At 36.6% G+C, this 23,319-nt stretch overlaps 2 protein-coding genes across 2 annotated transcripts in view; one reads left to right on the top strand and one right to left on the bottom strand.

Annotated features, from left to right (window-relative positions):
• The first annotated feature begins 1,539 nt into the window (after window positions 1-1,539).
• LOC146002336 (endoglucanase A-like) lies at window positions 1,540-19,731 on the top strand. The gene is made up of 9 exons (XM_083140066.1): window positions 1,540-1,652; window positions 4,079-4,243; window positions 6,659-6,754; window positions 7,457-7,639; window positions 11,313-11,487; window positions 13,417-13,579; window positions 16,379-16,543; window positions 18,638-18,777; window positions 19,444-19,731. The coding sequence occupies exons 1-9, from the start codon at window positions 1,598-1,600 to the stop codon at window positions 19,658-19,660; spliced, it is 1,359 nt and encodes a 452-aa protein (XP_082996192.1). The 5' UTR covers window positions 1,540-1,597; the 3' UTR covers window positions 19,661-19,731.
• Window positions 19,732-21,752: 2,021 nt separating this feature from the next.
• The window catches only part of LOC146002635 (uncharacterized), a 32,113-nt gene continuing 30,546 nt past the window's right edge, over window positions 21,753-23,319 (bottom strand). The window contains exon 4 of the mRNA XM_083140597.1: window positions 21,753-23,064. Coding sequence (XP_082996723.1) covers window positions 21,930-23,064 — 1,135 coding nt within the window. The 3' untranslated portion in view covers window positions 21,753-21,929. The remainder of the gene's footprint in view (window positions 23,065-23,319) is intronic.

The following is a 23,319-nucleotide window of genomic DNA, read 5'->3' as shown; positions in this document are numbered from 1 at the left end:
TCCAAGTGCAATTCGAAAGACTTTCAAAATGCCCATTCTTTATTGTTGCAGATGTCATAAAAATGATTTAATAGAAGTTCGTGTCGGGATATTTTGGTGTCATACACAAAAGTTTATTTGGTCTATTTTCGTATCTAATGCCTATTTGCCTGATATTCGAAATTAACTTTCATGTGTTGTAGGCCGAAATATGGATATTCTGTATGAATGTTTTCTATTCTGGACTATCAACTGTTAGAGTGTATAGGGATGATTCTTGAATAGTAGAAATAATAATTATTATTACTATTATCACGGTTATAATTGTTACTTTACAATAAAGGTTATGAACTAATAAAAATTAAAGAATTTAATTCTAAATTATTATTTGAATTTGAAATCGAATTTAAAATTTTGGGTGCATCAGCACTTAGGCTATTTCGAACCCGTCACACTATACGGGATCCAGCCCCTTAATATAACATAACTGTAATGTCGTGTAACTAAAATATTAAAATATTCTGTCTTCGGTTAAAAGCTGAGGCTGTAATGGGACACTTAGCACATAATGTATACTACTTGGAAGTGAGGTGGAAGGTCATCCCCTTACACCCCTCTAAATAATAATAATAATAATAATTATTATTATTATTATTATTATTATTATTATTATATTGTTATTATATGATTACTCGATTCACCAGATGAGTGAATATCCATCACAACTGTCTTTTATTATTATTTATATTTCATACAATTAGTGCATTGAAGTTCATAATTATTGTATTTTGTTATTGAGTTTTACCTACTTCGGCCAAGGGAAAACTTACAACAACAAAAAAAAAACAACTTAAATCCATGCAAAAATATTATTCATAAAATTGATATTGTGCGATCTACCACATAAAACTATAATTTTTTGAACCATTCATTATTTGAACTCAACGGTAGAAGAGAATATAACATGCTATATTTTGTATTCATTTTTCTATATAATGCGGTTTTTACTCAAATACTAAATAAATTAACTTTATTTCTGTTATTAATAATATAAAGAACAAGTTTCAGTTTTTCTGTAATTTGGAATGAATGGTGCCAATTTGCAAAAAGGGGAAGAGGACCCACCTTCCCGACGCCCACGCATAGACTCATGTATAGGTTCGTTCATCTTCTGAAACACCTACGCACTTGATTGTGCTATAGATTTGCTAATCAATCCTTCACTGAGACTATCTGAGTCAATCAGAGCAAAATAAAAATAGCAGTAATGCTGTAGTCTTCTTGGCACTGATATTTCCATTATTTCACCTTGATACATTTATAGATAAATTACATCGAAGCAGGTGTTCCACCAGAACGAAATTACACCCATTCTTTCCATGCGTTTACGAAACAGAATATAATGACTTGCCTTGGTGGTTGACAAAAAGATGAAAAACTTCCGTAATGATCAGACAGTAACGTCTTCAAACAGGAAACAGATTTACAGTTGGCAGGTAATCTCTTACGCTTCCACAGTTGTGAGAAAGAGGCGTTGTTTTTTTGTCTCCCATTGTTCCAGGTACTTCTGCTTCTGGGTATAAAGCAAGCTGTGGCGAAGTAAACGGTCTGTCTCACCATGTGGAAGTCAACTCTATTGTGTGCATTCCTCTTGTTCTCTGGTCGTTTTGCAGGTAACGTTGGAACTAGTTGAAATTTTCTTTTCTGGAACTGTGTTTTAGATGGCGCTGACGTGTCTTGGAATTTCGTAAGGAAGGAATGTTAACTTAAAATTCGCTTACACTTGATTGCTTTCAGCAGTTAGTGCTTCAACTTTAGATTAGTGAGGGAAATTTGGGTACGGTGTGTTATTACTAGACCTCGTATTTTAGGTGTTTAACCTTTTTTTACCTTTACAGGTAAGAAATAATAAGTTATGTCAGCGTTTCGTTAAAAAACGCAACAACTGATGAAGTCTTATAGTGCCTAAAAAGACCTACTTCGCTTGTTAGAACCTATTTTACGTTTATGCGCCTAAATCAAACATTCTTGTAGGTTTTTCTATATTTTTAAAGGTTCTACAGGATTTTTATCTCACACTGGCATTTGCTTTGTTTGGTCATGAAAAAATTCCATGTCAAACGTGTTTGAAACGTGCTCTCTGTAGATATCCCTTCCCAAGTCCATGCTGATTTTTCAAAGCTCTATACAAAGCAAATTGTCTGGTGCCACTGTTACCTGTACAATCCAAAGTGATCTGATCTGTGAGGTCTTGCTCACTTTCGCGTCACTTCCTGCTTTGTTGCATTCACGCCTTGCAAACTAACATTTCAGCATTGAAGTTTGCACCACTGACTATGTTTTTGTTGAAAGATTATATTCAGCATATAAGATGATCCTCACAGACAAAACTGCGGAGTTTGACTGTGGATAACATGAAAAACGATTGTTGCCTAACTTCACGGCGAAGAGTGGATTTTAATAGAAAATTTCCAATGGAAAGTTCTGCCATTGCCTTAGGGTTAGGCAACACACACAACGTTATGCAGGATAGTGCGTATTTCAGGATAAAGGTGTCTCATTTTCATTGCCGGTGACTATACCTAATGAGCATTTTTCAGGAATTTTGAACTATTTTAAGTTGTTTTGAACCTACTTCAGAATTTTTCAAGCCTAACTTCAGATTTTTAGGACCTATTTTAGTATTTTTAGAATATATTTTAGGAGCCTAAAAGCACACTTTTTAGAACCTATAAATGCGAAATCTATTTAAGACTAGAACCTGGATGTTAAGCAGTAAAGACATTCAAAATAGGCAGATCAAAGAACACCAAAACTTGCTACCAATGAAATACATCTGCAAACCATGCTCTTTTTAATTAGGTCAGCATACTTGATGGCACATGACAAGATACTTCTTCAGTTTTTCCACAGTTTTGTCTTCTATTCGATAACACATTTTTCACTACGGAAAACCCACGTCTACTGACGTTACTGGAGCATATTTAAACAGGAAGAGTTGAAAGTCCCGAATAGAAAAAAGTTCATATTTTTCTCGGTGTATAGTTCGGCCTGCAACACATGGAATTGAATTTCAAATATCAGGAAAATATATGTTTATAGGCATTACACAAGAAAGTAGGCAAAATAAACTTTTGTGTACGAAACCCTAATTCCTAGAGAGAGAGAGAGAGAGAGAGGGAAAGAAAGAGGAAGAGAGGGAGAGAGAGAGAGAGAGAAAATGATAGATAAAGAGAAAGAAGAAGGGGAGAGATAGAGAGGTGAGAGAGAGGGGAGAGAGAGGGGAGGGAGAGAGGAACAAGAGAGGGATAGGGAAAGAGATTTAAAGTTACTGAGTCTTAACATAGTTGTGTGTCTGATATCTAGGGGAAGGTTTTCTGGGAGATTCATAAACGATTGATGAAGAATGAAGCTGCTTTTAAAAAGATTGATTCTTCTGATAAATACTCCTTGCCTTACTCAGCTTCAGCGTAGGACTATCATCATAGGTTGTTCAGAGAGAACAAGCAACTATGTAAGTCATACCGAGATTATAATAACCATTTGACAACGGGGGATCATATTTCAGTCATTCTTTATAATGTATCATTTATGTGATTCATCCTTTGAGAAATAATAAAAGTAATTTTATAATTAAGTCTAACCGATTTTCAGGAAATGGGTGTGGGGTATAAGTGATCTCCTTGGTATGTCTCGTGTTTGGGTCAAAATATTATGATCACCCTATTTTTATGACATCTGTAACAATAAAGTATGGGCATTTTAAAAGTATTTCGAATTGCACTGCACTTGGACTGCAGCGTTCAATACGATCCGTAGATAAAACTAAGAAGACATTGTTTTCCCGCGTCATAAACAGTTGTTTTTCGCCACACTTATCACATAGCATTTAAAATTGTTCTTGTACATACATTTCCACACAGTAGAAGAACTTCAACCAACATCTGGATGACTTTCGATTTCAAACAAATGAACAACGAATGCACGAGTCAGGTAGTCAAGCTTGCAAGCTCCACGCTATGGTCTGGATTGTTTCATTGTTGTGTATATTATTATTAGTTACCTTTTAAGAAACATAAGCACACTGTTTTCTTTGTAGCTGCGCAATACGACTATGGCGAAGTCTTGGGACTTGCCCTGATGTTCTACGAGGCGGAGCGATCCGGGAAGCTCCCTGAAGACAACAGGATTCCCTGGAGATTTGACTCCGCACTTGACGACAAGGGACAGAACGGGGAGGACCTCACAGGGGGATACTACGACGGTAAGTTTTGATTTATTGATTTTGCTTTGCTTTCCTTCCGCTTTTTGCTGGTATCGACGATGGGGATGGGTGATGGTATGATAAAATTTATGAACATTCATGCCCAGATCTAGATTCGAGCCCGGGATCCCTGGCGTCTATGCGAGCTGTGCTAACCTCTGAGCCACGGAGGGTGTCACGATGGTATGTGATCAATTGTTCATGGGCAGAGAGTAAATAACATTACCTTGGCGATAAGTTTGCATTTTCTCATTCGTCAGCGTCTTCTACAAGTTCACCACCGCGAAAAAATTGAACTATATTTCTCAGCTTCCAATGACAGAGGGGTTCGGGATTGTTACGATGTTGTTGCATTTGTTCCTTTACACTCAATAACAACCTCAAGCCAGTGAACATCTCATGTCCCTTTGAAGCTGAACCAAGAAGGTCGGAAAGAACTCAGGGATTCCAAAATCTTGCCCATATAGACAACTTATTGCATTTACCCTCTGTTTATTGGCTGCAAATATTAACAATTTTTAAAATTCCGATATGTTCATTGTTGTCAACGATCATGTATCTTTTAATTCTAGTTTCAAGGCATTGAATATTCACTTATCGCGATGTGGATGTAGTTGCTCAGGTTTAAATCAAATCTAACATGTAGTTTAATTTAACAATAACCGTCCAGTATCGACTTCACTATGTATTAAAATGGGATAACACTTGTCTGTAGCAAGCGTATGGACACAAGTTATGTATTGCCATCTGTAAGTAGTTTTGCCTGAACAGTCCCGTTGTTATAAAATAAGTATTGTTTTTCTTTCTTCAGCATATATGCAAGTAAAACGAATTATAATTTAAATTCTCAGTGTCTTTCAAACAATTAAACTCTTTAGAATTACTCTAATAATAGAGTTAAACGTAGTCTTAAAAACTATCATGGAATTTTCGATTTCTACACTGTTTTCGCCAATTATCATGTTCTTTCATACTGACACTATATCTGCTCATTTCGTTAACCATTCAGATCTCCTACGCTTTATTCCTGCGTTTCCATATCTATGCATGTGGGTCAACTAATAATAGAAATAACAATTGTTATTATTTGTGATCACTAATTTAAATTTAGTGACAGAATATTTCTTCACGATGACAGCGCAGAAGTATCGAGATTCATGTACCCTTTATGATGTACAAAAACTTGAAAATATAGGATGACACTTTCTCCGTCACTTTGTTCTAGTTGTGAAGGTGTGGAAGTTGTGGTATTCTTCCACTTCGTGCCTTCTTTTCGGACATTGCAGCATATTTGGCCTCAGGATTATTCCATTATTTTGTAATAAATATACTCTATTCATATGCCAGGGGCGTATATTCTGGGATACCTAGGCTATCTGCAAAGCCCAAGGATTTTTAGGTGTAGAGAAAATCAAGAAATTTTATGAGCTCACACTTTAAGATTAAATTTCTTTGAAATATGAGAACCATTCTTTGAACCCACAAACAAGTAGAATAAACCATAATTTCAAATGTCAATTTGCCTTGACGAATTGAACTACTCCAGGCCTAATGATTATGGAACCGATTTTAAGGTGCAAAATTATTGTCTGGAAAAGGAGAAAAAGGTTCTGAAAAGGTGCAAGAAAAAGGTTCTGAAAAGGTGCAAGAAAAAGGAGCTGATAGAATGTCTTTATTCAGGTCTAAACCAGTTATATTAACATTCTTTATTCAACACAGTAGCAAATAATATAATTTATGATAAATGGTATAATTTATATTAATATGGCATTTTATAGCTCTCGTTCTGCTCTACAAAATGTGACTATAGGATTTTATTTAGCTGCTCAAGAAGAGTGAAAATAATTTATTTTTCTGTCCAATTTTTTAACAAAACATGAAAGAAAAGGAATCAAAAGGTGCTGAAGCATCAAAGAGGGGGTAAAAAGGGGATAAATGTGCTAATCCCACGAAAATGTGCAGCAAAGAGTGTTCATTTTACTTGATTCCATGTCCTAAAATACATCGGTATAGAAACAGCCATATTTTTGGAAAGATGCTGCACCTTAAAATCCGTTCCCTACTAATGACACATCTCGATCAGACATAATTTTAAATATTATGATGAAAACTTTTGTATTCTTTATTGTTTTCGACAGGAAGGCAATTCCATGTCAATAACGGGGAAAACCCTCTTTCAGCACATTATTTTTTTCAATTCGGTTACTACAGTATGTTGAAGTAGCCCACATCTTGAACTCAGCATACACCACTGGCATATGCATATGCTTGTGGGTTAGGTTTGTTTTCATTTCTCGTTTTAACATGTTAATTATAGTATTATTGTTGTAAAATACGACCGTGGTTTTTTTAATATGATTGATATTTTCGACACCTAGAGGAGCATTTAAGTGTATTTTCATCCTCTGCTTTCAGCTGGTGACCATGTGAAATTTGGGTTCCCCATGGCCTACTCTGTGACTGTTCTCGCTTGGGGATTTATCCAGTACCACGATTCATATGATGCTGCAGGTATGCCTACAAATCTTACTAATATACACCACTTTCATATTCATTAGGTTGCTTCTTTCATTACTAGGTATAATTGAGGTGTTTGTTTTCTGGAATACATATTTGTATACATTTATCTTGTTCTATGCTAGCCTTGACGACGAGGTTGAGTTGTGAGTCGACCACTCAACGTGTTTGCATGCTTACAGCGTTGCATCATACGGGAATAATAAATGCTTACGTTATTAATGCATTGTTGACACATTAGACGTACCACTCCAATAATAATTTACTGTCTTCAAGTGACTTATCTTCCTTAGATCGCTAAAACAAAAGTACATCGAAGGAAATATGACAATCAACATTAATTTTCCGTATAGATGGCAGTACTACACTCACGTCAATTAGTTCTCCGGCAGTTTGTTTCATTATACAGCATATTTGCAGAAGTTACTGTTCAAAATACAAGTGTATCCATATACGCTGTATAAAACACAACTTATAACTAACTTCGTTGACCCTGTACATACTTCGTAATGGAAACTTTCATTTGTCATAGTATAATTACTACAGAAATATTTATAAAACGTTCCTTTACAAATTTTACTCAGTTCTAGTACTACAAACTTTCTACATCAACTCTCATCATACGGTAGGCCTGACTAGGAATATCTTTTGAAGGAATATATGTTATCTTTGATTGAAATAATAATCTTATTACAGGACAAACCGACTACCTCCTGGCAACGTTGAAGTGGGGTACTGACTACTTCATCAAGGCCCACACTGCACCCACCGAGTTCTACGCCCAGGTGGGAGATGGCAACATTGACCATGGCTTCTGGGGAAGGCCTGAGGACATGACCATGGAGAGACCAGCGTTTAAGATCAACGAAACCAGCCCAGGTGAGAAGAAAGAGGTTGCCAGTTTCCTAGATCTAAATACTTCAGCTGCTACTGCTTGATGCAACGGATTACCTGCTGGTCTCTTGACACTAATTTGAATTGTGTTTGTATTGTGCGGGTGTGTGTGTGTCAGTTATTTTACGTCGCTTTTCGCTTTTCGCTTTTCTACCTCTTGGGTTATCGGCGACGATGAGAATGATGGTACAACTGAAGGACCATTCTATGTAAAATCGAAAAGGTTCAATTTGAAATTTGAAATTTGACATACTGAAAGTGCTGTAGATCCATATCTTTTATATTTCAGAAATTACAGTGGCGAAAACAGTGCGATTTTGACAATTTTTTCAACACCTTGTTAAACTTCAAATTGCAATAAGGTAGGTGAACGAAAGGTGGCCCCAGTTAAGCTTCTAGGGCAATTTACAAATCTCTAATGAGAGATAAATTTCTGAAACTGAGGACATACTGTAACTTCTATCACTAATTAACAACGTGTACCAAATGGATATTTTGGAGCATTGCTTGTAACTTTTATTTAAAGAAAATAATTGCAAGACCGTTACATCTGTTCCCAAGGTGTCCCATGGGTCCCAAAGGTGTGGCCCACGGCTTATAGTTGGCTTAGAAAATTATGCTTGTGCTTAAGGAATCATATTTCAGGAGCGTATATTCTAGGCTAGCTACGCTATCTGCGAAGCCTAGGGGGTAAAATACAGAAGAAAAATCTATTAGAAACTGTGAATAAACCTAATTCCAAAAAGGTGATAATGACGATTCTGCAGTTGGCAACCTGATGGAAGTTGGCAACCTGAATTCTTAAACGTTGGAACCCGAATTCTTTGAAATTTGCAACCTGCCTCTCGTGGGGATAGCAACGTGGCTTCCTTAACCCAGATATACCTACCGTCCTTCTAAAAGGACACTTTGTCTGTTTGAATCTAAATCCTTCTGGAGGGGTCCTAAACCCTGCGCGATGCTAGTTTTGTCGATTTTGAAGCACTGCATTGTTCTTAGAACAAAGCGTAACAAAATGCATACAAGTTCCGGCTATTGTTATGTTCTTTTTCCTTATTTGTGTTTATGAGTCTGTGAAGCCATATCATATTCTTCACACTGCAGAACGGAAAGGTAAGTTTTGTTATCTTTTATAAATGTTTCAGTTACTTCATGAGCAGTACATGTTTGCTAGGTTCATATGTGTTTGAATAGAAAACCAAAAAATGTTCAAAATTTTAATACACAGAGATGCAAAAATTATGTAAAGTTTGGTGTCCTTTTAGAAGGACAGTTGGCACTTGAGGGTTCTTTGTGTTTACCTTCATTCGTTTATATACATTTATATATTAATATATATTTAATATATTAATTATCATTATTATAATTATAAATCTTTAATATATTAATATATATGCCGGACTGCATGGCCGAGTGGTTAGCACATCGCGCTGCGACGTTAGGGGTCCCGGGTTCGAATCCCGCTCCTGCATGGTTGTTTGTAAATGTCCATTTCTTCCTCATTACATGGAAGGCAATGGCAAACCACCATGGGTTCACCTTGCCCAGCGACCTTCCGGTCAAAAGACCTGTCTTCAGGCAGACAACTCATCATCATTAATATATATATATATATATATATATATATATATATATATATATATATAAATATATATATATACACATTTATATATATATATATATTCATTTATATACATTTATTTATATTATTTAAATTTTGTATTACAGAGGTCTTACACTTAATGAAATGCTTTTCATCCTTGAGGAGGAAGATGATGATGATGATGTTGATAGTTTACAACATGAGTTGGATATTGTAATAACGCCACCAACCAATGCCACAGGAGATGTCACCGATGAAGATTCTGGAGAAGATGATTCAGTTTCACCCAATAACCTACCAGGATCTAAGTTGAATGCTGAAGCAGAACTCTTCACTTCCAACAACGATGAGATAATTAGCAATTTGGATGAAACTGTTTCCCGAAACAACAATCAAGATTCTCCGTCAGTGTCATCTAGTGAAAATAATATAAGTGCACTAAAGGGAAACTGAAGGTGTCATTTAGTGACTAGCCAACAATTCAGGAAGTATTCAATGAAGAGTCACCACTCGAAATGTTTTTGCATTTCTCTGATGATGCTATTAAATTGTTGGTAGAACAAACTAACAGATATGCAGCGAGAAGGAACAAATCAGGAGATGTCAGTGAAGATGAAATGAAGTGCTTATTAGGAATTATTTTGTTGAGTGGATGCAACCAGGTTCCTAGAAGGCATCTTTATTGGGAACAATGTAAAGATACAAGCAATGGCCAAGTTGTGAATGCTATGTCTAGAGACAGATTCGAATTTATTATGTCAAATCTGCATTGTTGCGATAATGAGCATTTGGACACAAGTGATCGTCCTGCAAAAGTAAGACATCTTTTCTACATATTGAATAAGAAATGTCGGGAAATGGCACCACACTTCGAATATCACTGTGCTGATGAGGCAATGGTGCCATATTATGGTCGCCACGGATGCAATCAATTTATTCACGGCAAACCAATCAGGTACGGCTACAAGCTGTGGGTTAGTGCTACTTGTAATGGGTATGTTGTTTGAATGGAGCCATATCAGGGTGCAAAAACGAAACTACCTGATGAATACAAAGTAGGCTACTTCGTCTTGGCCCATCCGTGGCGCTCATGTACACTGATGTTTTACAATCTATTGAGTCTCACCCTTATCATATCTTCTTTGATAATCTTTTACCACAATTCCTCTTCTTACCGAACTGAGTCTGCGTGGTTGTAAGCTACCACACAAACAATTAGAATATGTTCTTATGTATTTGTTACATGTTAAATAACATTTCTCTCGCTGAAGAAAAATGTGCATTACTTCGTTACACTAACATAATGTACCCCTTAATGCCTACTGTCCTTTTAAAAGGACACCCTCTAGAGCATTGTTGAAACTAGATATTTCAAAATAAACACTATTCTTACATTAATCTGATTTTTCTTAATGCATTAAACACAAAAAACAAGAAAAATTAAAGAATTTTTTTTTTCAGGCATATCTAGGTTAAAGACATCAAGAACGAGCAAAGTGTGTGTCTAACCACTTATACGCCACTGACATACTTATTCATGTTTTTTCACGTTTCTACATCTTATTAGAGAAAATTGTTGGTGTCAAATTTTTTTATGGTTGACATGCATTATAGACAGTAACGACGAATAGCAGACCTCCGTGGAGGAGTGGTCTGCACAGACCCTACGACGCCAGGGCTTACAGAATAAATTAACTAAAATGGCTGCTGGCCGTCCGAGACAGTTCATTTTCTGCATGGTGCCATCTGTTAGCTGTCTTAAATACTAATATGATTTTCGTAAAGTGGGCCACCTTGGGAACACGAGCTACACCTTATTTCGACAATCAGGGCATCTGTAGAAGTGATTCAGACGGCGTTGGAAAGGTCTTGAAGGATCCCATAAAAAACGGACATCTTTTCTGTCGTATTAAAAAAGACACGTTTCATTGAAACACCCTGTATTTTATTTTTGTGAGATTTTTCTCAGTAAACAAGAGTTCAAGAGAGATACAATAATTTAATTTCTATTGATTGTTGCTGTTGATTAACTCATAAATAATTCATTTTGTCCAGGTTCCGACCTAGCTGCAGAGACCGCGGCTGCATTCGCCGCCTCCTCGATAGCTTTCCGGACGACTGACCCCGACTACTCCGCTACCCTGTTGGACCACGCCGTCCAGATGTACGACTTCGCCTACAACTTCCGTGCGAAGTACTCAGACTCTATTCCAGAAGCCTCGTTTTACACGTAAGTCCTATCGTTATTCAACCTTATCATTTTTGGGCATGTTTATACAGGGCGTTTCCATGATCTTGAATCAAACTGGAATAAAAAGTGGAATAAGAGAACTGAAAGCTGCGGCTTGTAGATTTAATGCGGGCATTACTACAGCGTATCGTAGAATTCTACGACGTAAACGTTACAGTAGGTGTTCAAACTGGCGGCCTCCAACGTCGATGCAGTCACGACAGCGTCGCAAGAAGCTCTGTCGCATCCGCTCGAACATCCGTGAAGTCGTTCTGATGATGTGGACCATAATAGTGTGACGTCATGAGTCCAAACAAAGCTACCACGTGTTTTTTCCTATCTCGAGCCATTGAAATTTACATCGGAAGGGTTAGTTTTAACAATTGTGAAAGCAGTTATGAAGGAAAATTGTGATGCGTATCCTACATCAATGTAAAGATGAGATTTCAGAGAATAGGTCTATATATAACACATACCTTACAGATGAGAATGTAAAGAATAAATTGAGTAGGAAATCTAGTAAAGCAAAAGCTCCTAACGACGTCCGATCCGGAATCGTAGCCAATGGGCGGCAGCGTGAGAAGATATGAGATCGGGTGAGCTTCGGGCCTGCTTCGGCTGTGCTCGGAACTGGAATTTCTAGATTTTGTATAAAAATGCATGATTTTCTTACTCCGGTTATTCTTTACCTTATTCTTTGTCTGGTTATATAGTCATATTCTCTGAAATCTCATCTTTACATTGTACGATACACATCACAATTCTGCTTCGTAACTGATGTCACAATTCTTAATGGAAATTTCAATGGCTCGGGATAGGAAGAAAACACGTTTCCACTTTGTTTAGACTCGACACGTGCTCCGTCGTCTGCTGTAACGTCACCACTAATACGGCCCATCAGAGGCAGCAAGGATTCTTGCCAGGAGGAAATGCAAGGGGTGCAGGGCCCAATCATCAGCCGTTTAAGTGAGAAGGACCTGTTGGCAAGAAACCTTGCTATATCGTCAGAACGACTCCAGAGGACCAAAAGAAACGGTAGCTTTTTTTGGGATTAATTATCCACATAGAACTTTCTAAATGTCTTACAAACCTCCAAGATGTTGCCATTCGGTAGGGTGTCTCAGGAGTGATTTCATGTATATTTACGTGTAATGAAAGTGGTAGACGTTAACGTTGTTCGAAATTTTGGTCAACGTTACTTCTAATTTAATGTGGTGTGTTATCACTAGGATTTTTATGTCCTAAAATTACCAAAATATGCAAAATATGAGCTTATGACTTAAAATTGAAAAAAAATATGCACTATAATTTGAAAAATATGCCCTTACAACTGAACGTTTTCAAATATCAATATTTAACATGTGTTGAGAATTTTTTTTTAACATACTATTTTTAGTTCACTATACAAGTCCTGAGTTGCAATGTACAATGAATACTTTCTGTACAATTTCAAATACAAATGATTGCCTTTTGTCAGCCAGCAATGCCTTGCACTGAGAAAAGCTTATTTCTACTTCGGCTGACACAATAGGAGCATGTTTAAAGTTTGCAATGATATTCGGTTCAACTTATGTTGTACGGACCAAAAAAATTGTGAAAAAAAAACATTTCTCGTTTTTGTTGTGAATAAAACTGTGAATAACTTTCATTGTGCTTGTGGTGAAGTGGAACACCAAGTGTTTTAATTTTTCAGGAAATAAACTAGGCCGTATGATTGTAAAAAATTCAACAACTTGATTAAACATGGGAGTAAGAACGAATCCACTTTGAAAATGGCTGCATTTTCCTTGAAAAAGCGAAAATATGCTGAATATTTACCGAAAATCTATCAACATATGTTCTATCAGGTGTATATATGCTAAGTCATGAAACTCCTAGCCTTAGTTGTCACTGATTTCGGGCAAGATTATATATTCCCAATCATTGCAGCTCCTACACCTACAATGACGAATTGGTGTGGGGAGCGGTGTGGCTGTACAGGGCGAGCAACAACCAGACATATTTGGACACCGCTGAGAGCTTATACGAGGAATTCAACATGAACTACAGACCTGGAGATTTCTCCTGGGATGATAAGCTAGCAGGAGTACAGGTATGTGCGTGACAAATGCCTTAAAATTCGGTAGGATATCTTGGGGCAGCAAACCTCACGAGGCGACAAGGTGATTTTTGGCGGGAAAAAAAATCACTGATTTAAATCACTTTAAATAAATAATTTATACTGTAGAATAATGTTCATAAGGAATTTGTAGTTATCAGAATCACTTTTGGTGAAAGTACATTAATCTCATAATCATTTAATAGTGTTTATTAGGCTCTAAGAAAGGAAAATAAAGGAAACGAAAAATATATATGTACTGATGGTTTTAAGCTCATACGAAAGGAAATGTAAACACATATTTCTCTTGATTTAAAATTAAATAAGTTTTATAGGCAAAAATAGCAAAAATTTTCTGTAGAAAAATATACAAAATACTAATCATGTTAAACCATAAATAGTGTAATTATCATTAAACTGAAAATAAACATGGGAGCTCAATTTTTCAAACTAACATAAAAAAATTGCCAAAATTCAGCTACAATGACTATAAAAATATCTAATTTAAAAATATAAGTTACAATTGTAGAGCACATCGAGAATGTTTTATTTCACTGGAAGAAAAGTTACAGAAATTATTATAGTTTCATTAACACACTCAACAAACATTTCCAGAGTAGGTTCATATATACAGTATCAGAAACATAAAAATGTATATTTACATATAATATTTAATTTGTATTAATCAAACTTTTAAAATATTTTACAAAGCCTTCCTGTAAAAAACATATATCTATATGTATGGTGCCAAAAACCATACAAGCAATTTTAAGTGTTTATTGTTTTAAAAAAGAAAATTAAAATTAAAAAAATCCTATTTAATTTTTTTTAAAAATCGTGAATTTTATCCACCCTGCGAGGCGGCAAGATGTATAATTATTATGTTATTGCATATGTGGTAGGTGTCCAAAAATACCCACTGGCTTTCTGCAAAAACAAGTATCGAGTTGATAAAGAGAGAAACATGTTGACCTTGTGGGAATAAACTTCTCCCAATTATTATAATATTTTTGCATATTTTTTGTACCAAGTAAAAATATTCTGGTAATATAAAAAATATGAGACTTGAGGCAATAAATATTTCAGCTTAGGAAACCACAGAACCTTAATCAGGCACTGTTCATGATAAAAAAAAAAAACTACTCACTCATAAAATTTATCAGTCTGCAAAGATAAAGGTAAAATTCCAAATATAATATTCAGTTGAGATAAGGATTGAGGTTTGAACATCAACATATGTATGCCATAATTTTTCCTCATATGAAACACTTGTGTGCACTGTTCATAAAATATATAGTATACAGTTGGTTGGTATACAGTCGATACCATTTTTGGTTTCTGCCTGCAGAACAAAATAAACTTAATAAGTGGCTATATATGAATCCAGTTTCTTGAATGTTCAACTCCACCATTTGAAAACTTTGGATATTTTAGATAAAAAATATTATCAATGATAAAAACAAAAGTTCCTTAATGGCTGTTGGCTGTGGTATGAAAAAAAAAACGTTTTCATGTGTGTCTCTTATTGTAAGTGTACACTGCCACTTTTAGGTAATTGCGATGATGATGATGATGATAGATGAAAAGGGATGTGTCTAAAATTTTCAATCTGAAAGGATGTAACATTTACATATTTTATCTCTACTGCAGAAGTGTACATATTGAAGCTTAGGATGCTCTGAAGATTATTACACTAAAGAAAGAAATTGTGTTGTAATGATAATCGAAAAAAAATATTGTAATGGGTTACCCGAACAAGACAAGATCCTACAGTTATCATAACGTGTTTGCATTTTCGTCATTTTACGTCACTTTCTTCCTCTTGACAACGATATGGATGAATAACAAAGTGATTAAATGAACGATGTGACAGACCAATACGACAATGGCTGACTAAGGTTCAAACTTCAGGCCCCTGTACTCTTAGCACGTTACCCTGATGGAGTCAATATAAGAAAAGTTTAAACCAATACGAATTCTGATTTTTTTTACGCTTTACGCTTTACAGTAATGTTAAATTAAGTGAAACATATCTGAATGATGCTGTCCTTTGAGTATGTTTTTTTAAATATACAGGGTGTTCCGTCCAAATTGCCCACAAAGAATTTTATTGCATGAAGTACTAAACACGAATACACCAATACACCTCTACACCGATCTCTAACACCTCTATGTGTGCACCGTTTGTAGCACCAATAATATCCAATCTGAGAACCTCACAATTGTTTATTAACACTTCCAGTCACCAAAAACTTCGCACACCATGCCTTAATGGTTTTCCCATCAGGTGCTTCACCTCCATATTCTCTCCGGTAATTTCTTTGCACCGTAATGATTGATTTGGTATCTGCAAACCAGAATACAAATTGTGCTCGCTGCTGCAGAGTCGTCATTGTGCTTTATGCGATTGTCGCGCTTCATAGTGAGAGAACGGTGAACTTCGAGGTCTTGCAATAAAATTCATTGAGTTTCCCTTTCGTCTATTACCATATGTTTCATAACATTTTAGCAATATTGAATTGAAATGTAGGAGGTTTGAACGGAACACGCTGTATATATAAGTTCTAATTTACCATTGGTTTTCGTTTAAATTGTCGTAGTTTTTGTGTCATAAATAATAATATGTGTTTAAAAGTATTAACAATACATTTTCTGAAAAATTTGTTTCCTTAAAAATTAAATTTAACATAAAAATATTTCAGGAATAGTATTACACAGTACTGTTTGAGGGTTTTAATTTAAGAGAGAGACCATTGTTTGATATCATTGCTGAAGTTCTTTCCATTGTTGCAGGTTCTTCTTGCACAACTGACAGAGAAAGACGGTTACATTGCCAGCGTCACTGAGTTCTGTGACCACATGGTGAACGACCAGGAGAAGACACCAAAAGGACTCCTCTACGTCAGTCAGTGGGGTACCTTGAGAACAGCATCCAACATTGCTTGGATTTGCTTGGAGGTAATGTATTGAGGATCATCTATAACTATTTTATTATACTATATTCGCCTAAAATAGTTTTCAAAAGCTATTTAATAGATCTCTCTCTCTCTCTCTCTCTCTCTCTCTCTATATATATATATATATATATATATATATATATATATATAGGTACACTTGTAAAAATTATAATGCTTCTGTATTTAGTTGTTACACACACACACTCCCTTTAGGCCTTTCCCTCCTCCCCTTTCTCTCTATTGTGTGTGTATACAGGGTGTTTCCGGGCTTATGGTATACAAACTTTCAGGGATGATGGAGAAGGGCACATGTGTCTATTCAAGATAAGGAACCCTGGTCCGGAAACGCATTAGGCGAAAGTTATAAGCGAAAATGGCTGCATGAAGCTGTAATACTTGCACAAGTTTCACAAGCTGTTCCGTGGCCAGCTCGGTCTCCTGATCTGACCCCATTTTATTTCTTCTCGTGGGGTCATGTGAAAAGTCTTGCGTACGAGGCACCTGTTGAGACTGAAGATGATCTCCTGTCAAGAATTCTCGCTGCCTGTGACATTGTTTGAACGACCCGGGGTTGTTCCAACGGGTACGCCAGAACTTTGTGTGACGATGTCATGCCTGCAGCGAAGCTGGATGACGTCACTTTGAACAACTGTTGTGAATGTAGCAGCAGCTTGTGAAACTTGTGCAGGTAATAAAATTTTCGCTTATAACTTTCGACTAAGTCGTTTCAGGACCAGGCTTCCTTATATCAAATTGATACATGTGCCATTCTCCATCGTCTCTGAAAGTTTGTATCATCAGCCCGGAAACATACTGTATATATATGTATGCGCGGTAAACTATACAATGAAACCTAACGTTTTTAAATGTACAAAATATAGATAATTACAAGTGTACCGTGTATAATTGAAAAACACAAAAAAATTAAAATTAGGTAAGTAAGTATATTTCATAAAGGCAATGAAGTAAATGAGGTACCGTGTCAGTATTCATATATTAATGTCTAATTTGTTGTTTACATTTGGCCAAATTAGGCATGCAGTATAAATTTTAACGCGATGACATATGTTTTTATGTTTGTTTTGCGTGCACCTATTAGAGAAAGGTGGGCCAAACTAAAAAATGATTACCTATTAAAAAAATGTTTGGAACAAATTGTCGTTCAATTCATTCAACTCTGCTTTGCCATTTCATTTTTTTAGCCACCTACAAGTACTTTAACAGTGAGCCACGACATACCTTGGAAATAATGTTTCTCAACTCTTCCTGTAGGATTTTGTGAAGTTATGTTAATACTTTGCTCAAATTATTATCTATTTATATACTCTTCAATAGTCAACCTGTGATAATGTTACATTGATGTACATAATTATATGTGCCTATCTCTTTAGACATTTGCGCCGATGGAAGTTTTGTTTTATACAGTTTTCATTCACCTTTTAAAGCTGAGAATTATATGTACATACGAGGGGTACAGCAAAAGTCATGGCAACCATATTTAATGCGGGCCAGGCAAGAAATTGTTAACTATACAGTGGAGACCCCGTCACATGCAATTTATTGTGACGCCACTAGATGGCAGTGGCTGCCAAGACATTGAACTGAGGGAAGCGGGAAGTCAGTGCGTGTTTAACAGTCGTGCAGGATGTTAAACAGCTTTCTTATGTGAAAATAGCAGTTCTCCATGGAAGGAATGCGAGAGAATGTCACACTGAGCTTGTGGAAGCTTTAGGAAATGATGCTCTACCATACCGAACTGTTGCGAGGTGGGCAGGAGCATTCGGGCGTGGAAGAGAAGCAACTGCCCACATGCAACGTTTAGGACGACCTGTGACTCCGCATATTTTGTCTTTTTCTCTTTCCTGATACAGATCTCATTAAACGCTAGCACATATCGTGACCTTCCAATTGTATATTTTACAATTTCTTGCCTGACCGCATTATCCTAAGAAAAAAAATAGTTGCCATGACTTTTGCAGTAACCCTCGTATATATTATAATGCTATTGCGTTACTGAGAAGCAAAGTAGCAGTTTAATAAAAGAGAAACTACACATTTTAGAATCTAATATTTGGCATTGATTCTGTCCTTGCAGGCTGCTGAGCTGGGTCTGAACGTAGAGGCTTACAGAGAATTGTCCAGGTCCCAGATCGACTACGCTTTGGGATCCGCAGGAAGGAGCTTCGTCCTTGGATACGGGGAAAACCCACCTACTCATGTGCACCACAGAGGAGCGTGAGTAAAAACATTTTCCTTGTCACAGTTTACATGATACAAGATAACCTCAATCATCTATGCTTAATTATATACTGTGATAGAGTTTTAGATGAAGAGGTTTTGGTTTCAATACTTTTTTTTTTTACTGCCGATGTAGACTATCCGTGTTTCCGTGTTTATACGTAGACTCATATCACTGAATGCCAAGATCAAGAACACACAACAGAAATATTGAACGCAACAAACTCGAGAACAACTCCAGCGCGAGAATAACTATATTTTTTTAAGCATAAACAGAACATAAACACCAAGAACAAAAATGGTTTGGTTTGATTTTATTTTCGTTATTTTGAATCGCTTTTCTGCCTTTGGGGGTAATCACGACGATAGGAATGAGTGATGATATGATGCAATTGATGAAGAGACACTCACAAGGAACACCCTTGTCCATGCCAGGATTCGAACCAGGAACCTCTGGCGTCGCCAACCACTCGGCCATGGAGGTCGACAGAACTAAAGTAGTGATTACAGTTTCGTCAACTATTATCATTACTGTCGAGTGCACTTTTACACATATCGGACCTTACTATGGTGAGAAGTACAGGTGATTGATTGATTTGCTCTATTTGCGATATGCAGAAGTACAGGTGAGACTTCCAATTAATTGTATTCTATGATTTGCAGTTCCTGCCCTGATCCACCAGCATCGTGCGAAGGTGCCCTGGAAAACCCAGACCCCAACCCCCACGTGCTGTACGGAGCCCTTGCAGGCGGCCCAGGCGAGAACGACGAGTACACTGACCTCAGGACCGACTACGTCCACAACGAGGTGGCCTGCGACTACAACGCCGCCTTCACAAGCTCTCTCGCAGCTCTCAACAGCCTCAGCCTGAGGAAGTGAGAAAGCTCATCTGGAAATTCTAGATGCCTCATCTTGTAACTGTACTCTGTACTGAAATGAAATAAACAAATCTAAATTCTAAGCTGCATTTTTATGAGCCACGAGCTTGAAAAGAATTAGCAAGATCCTTTCGACTGGAAGTGGTATTATGAATGACAGGAACTTTTCTGACCTCAACAGTGGCACTTGTCTTTTCTTGTCTTGACCAGGATCCAAATACTATTTCAGGATAGGGTATGCAGATAAGTAACTAACTAACTCTATAGCCTTCCTAGACCCGAAGGTTTATGGTTGCTATCCTGAGCAAGGTCTATCCACTCTTTTCCATCCCTACCGATTTCCTTTAGGCCCATCTCAACGTTGACTCTCCATCTTCGTCTTGGCCTTCCTACTGGTCTCTTACCACCAGGTTTCCCAATAAGAATCCTCTAAACGCCTATTTCTCTCCCATTCGTGCCACATGGCCTGCCCACCACCTAAGTCTTCTTGATTTAGTCATTCTAGTAATATCTGGACAGGAATACAAATTATGTAGTTCAAAATTATGTAACCTTCTCCACTCACCTGTCTCCTCTACCCTTTTAGGTCCAAATATTTTTCTAAGGATTTTATTTTAAAATAAAATAGGTATGGAGATAAGATTTATGAATATACCTTACCTTACCATCTGGGGCTACAGCTACTCGTAGACGTTGGCCTTCTCAACTATATGCCTCCATCTGTCCCTGTCCTCTGCAATCTCCCACCATCTTTTCACCTTCAAGTGACGTAGATCTTCCATGACATCATCCATCCATCTCTTCATTGGTCTTCCTCTCCTTCTTGTTGAGTAGATTTTCTCTTGCATCCCTTTCCTTTGCATTCTATCCTTTCCCATTCTCTGCACATGACCCAGCCATCGTATTCCTTGTAATTTTTTAAATCTCACTATATTCTCTTTCTTTGTGATGTTGTTCATTAGCCCTTATTCTCAAGAGATTATTTTCAATGAACGGTCCATACATTTTGCTTATCATCCTTCTCTCAAATATGCGCAATGCTTCCTCTTCTGTTTATTTCATTATATGAACTAATAGAGCAATATCCTTCAACAGTCAAAGGTATAATGAGGAACGGAGATATACCACCACAGAAAGAAAGCTTCCTACTTTCTTTCCCAACCATCTGCATGAACTAACAGTGATACATATACAGCCTTCTCAACAGCTTATCCATTTCTTATATTGACTTAACGTAATGAAATTGATACTCCAGAACATAAGCTGAGCTGCTTCAAAATCTTAAATTAAACACATTGGAACGACCATACCACACAAATAAATATACCGTCTCTTAAGATCAGAACATTACAAAAAAAAAATAAACTCCCTAGCTGGTTTATTCTATGGAGTATACTAATTATTCATATTCAAAACATTGATCGATTGATTGATTTGGTGTTTTAAGTCCACTTTATGCAGAATAAGGCTAATTGGGACCTGACCTACAGTTTAAATTGGAATCCGAACCATTATGTGCCTCCACCAGGTGTCGAACCCAAATTCAAAACAAACAACACTACCTCATTCCTCAACCAACAAATCCAACCACTCAGAAGATCAAGGAGAATATACCAAAGAAACCTGCAGCAACCAAATCTTAATCTTAACAACTGGAAAGAGAACGAACCTCCAGAAGAATCCTCCAAGAGGAGGGACAACAGCATGTCATATGGACGATGGAAGGCAGCAAAATGAAGAACTGAACCAGAGCGTCGCCCCAAAGAGACACAACCACGAATACATCTGGAGGATTTTGCCCATTGTTTAAACAGATCCAAAATTAAAGTTACACTACTATACTAAGTTATACACGTAACACATTTTCTACTTTGCATTGCTTATCTCATTATAAGCTTCTCAATATACCTAATTTGCTGATGTTCTTTGAAGCCACACCTTCATTGAACACACATCGCCCTCAGATGGTCGGTTGTTTTTGAAGTGAATGTTTACTCTAATTTGCCTGGATTACTTCGCTATATTTGTCTATGAACATGATTTGATTAGTTATAAACAATTTATTTACAATTAGATGACAATGTTTGCTACTCAACTCCTCATGCCAGGATTACAATTTGACAATTCATTTATGTCACCTATACATATTCACAGATTGTTAATTTTATATTTTACGAATGCAACGTAGAATTTTATCATGTCAATAGCCACTTCATCATAAAATTCAAAGTACAGTTCAGTTACCTTAACATCAAATGACATTTATAACTCTAATTGTTAGATTCCATATTCAGTAATTCTATTTCTCCAGAACTGACTCTATCACGAACTCTGTACTTTTTCTTTATCTGTTTGTTCCTTACCAAAATTATAACTAACACCACAACTATGATCACTAGCAGTCCTATTAGCAGTTGAGTCCATATCATTAATCCTCTTTCGTTTAAAGATTTGCCAGGTTTTTTAGTCCTGGCAAGGATTTTTACTTCATCGTCATCATGGCCACCATCAGGCTCAGTTTCAAGACGTGTTAAATCCGTAGGTGAGTTTCTTGTTGCACCAGCTAAAGGTATATTGCTTTCTCTCTTCACTGATGCTTGAGTTGTCAGAGGTGTTGTTCCTTTACTTGAGGTTGCATTTAAAGTCGAGTCACACATCATCATATGCTGAACAGACATGAATAGCCTTCCTCTGTAAGCCAAAGGTTCCTGACACACTACACGATTTAAACACATTTTGCATTGCATTTTGAGCACAGACCAGAACCTTTTCAAACTACAATTGCACACTAATGGATTATCAGAAACGTTAAGATTCTCTAGTTGTTTCAGAGAACTAAATACTTCGATGTCCAATGTTTTAAGATAATTGGACGACAAGTCTATTTGATGTAGACTTTCCATGTCTTTGAAAGAATTTTCAGGTAATTTTGATATTTTGCAACTGGCAATATTCAATATCTTTAAAGAATACACGCTTGCAAGAAAAGGTCCACTATCTGGCAAACTCTTAAGACGATTACCCCTTAGTGACAGTGAATTTAGGAAAGTATTTGTACTGAAAATGTTCTTGTTAATTGTTCCCAAATAATTATTGCTGAGATCCAATTCAAGTAAGTTAGTCAAGCCAGAAAATGCCTCCACTTCCAGTTTTAGTAGAATGTTGTTCGATATAGAAAGATACTTAAGTTTCGGTATTGAGTGAAAACTGTTGTTTTTTACTTCCTTTATCCTATTGTAAGATAAGTCGAGCGCTTCTAAATTTTCATTTTCAAGCAATGGTAAATCAACAATTGACTGGTGCTTACAGTCAGACGTGAGTAGTTCGTCGTCCTTATAACATGTGCAATGCGTTGGACAAGGCAATGTTAGAGAGACGACGGCAATAATGAATGTCAACAGAACTCTGAGGATCATTGCTGATTAGAACTCACTGTTGGGAATTATTTTCATCCTCTTTCCATATCTTCAACAGGAGTTGACCTGGAATAAAAATTAAATATTACATTCAATTCTCTTGACTAATAAACATGTGCAAAAAAGGAAAAGGACCCGTCGTGATGTCTCAGCAGAGAAAAAAAATCACAGTTCAAACTGTCCATACTTTGAAAGATTAGCTTTATCTATGTAACAACGTTCAAGGTTTAAACAAGAAATCATT

The sequence above is a fragment of the Lepisma saccharinum genome, chromosome 18, assembly GCF_977018435.1.
Source record: "Lepisma saccharinum chromosome 18, izLepSacc3.1, whole genome shotgun sequence".
In the NCBI taxonomy this organism is placed as follows: domain Eukaryota; kingdom Metazoa; phylum Arthropoda; class Insecta; order Zygentoma; family Lepismatidae; genus Lepisma; species Lepisma saccharinum.
This window is presented reverse-complemented; position numbering and strand designations above follow the sequence as displayed.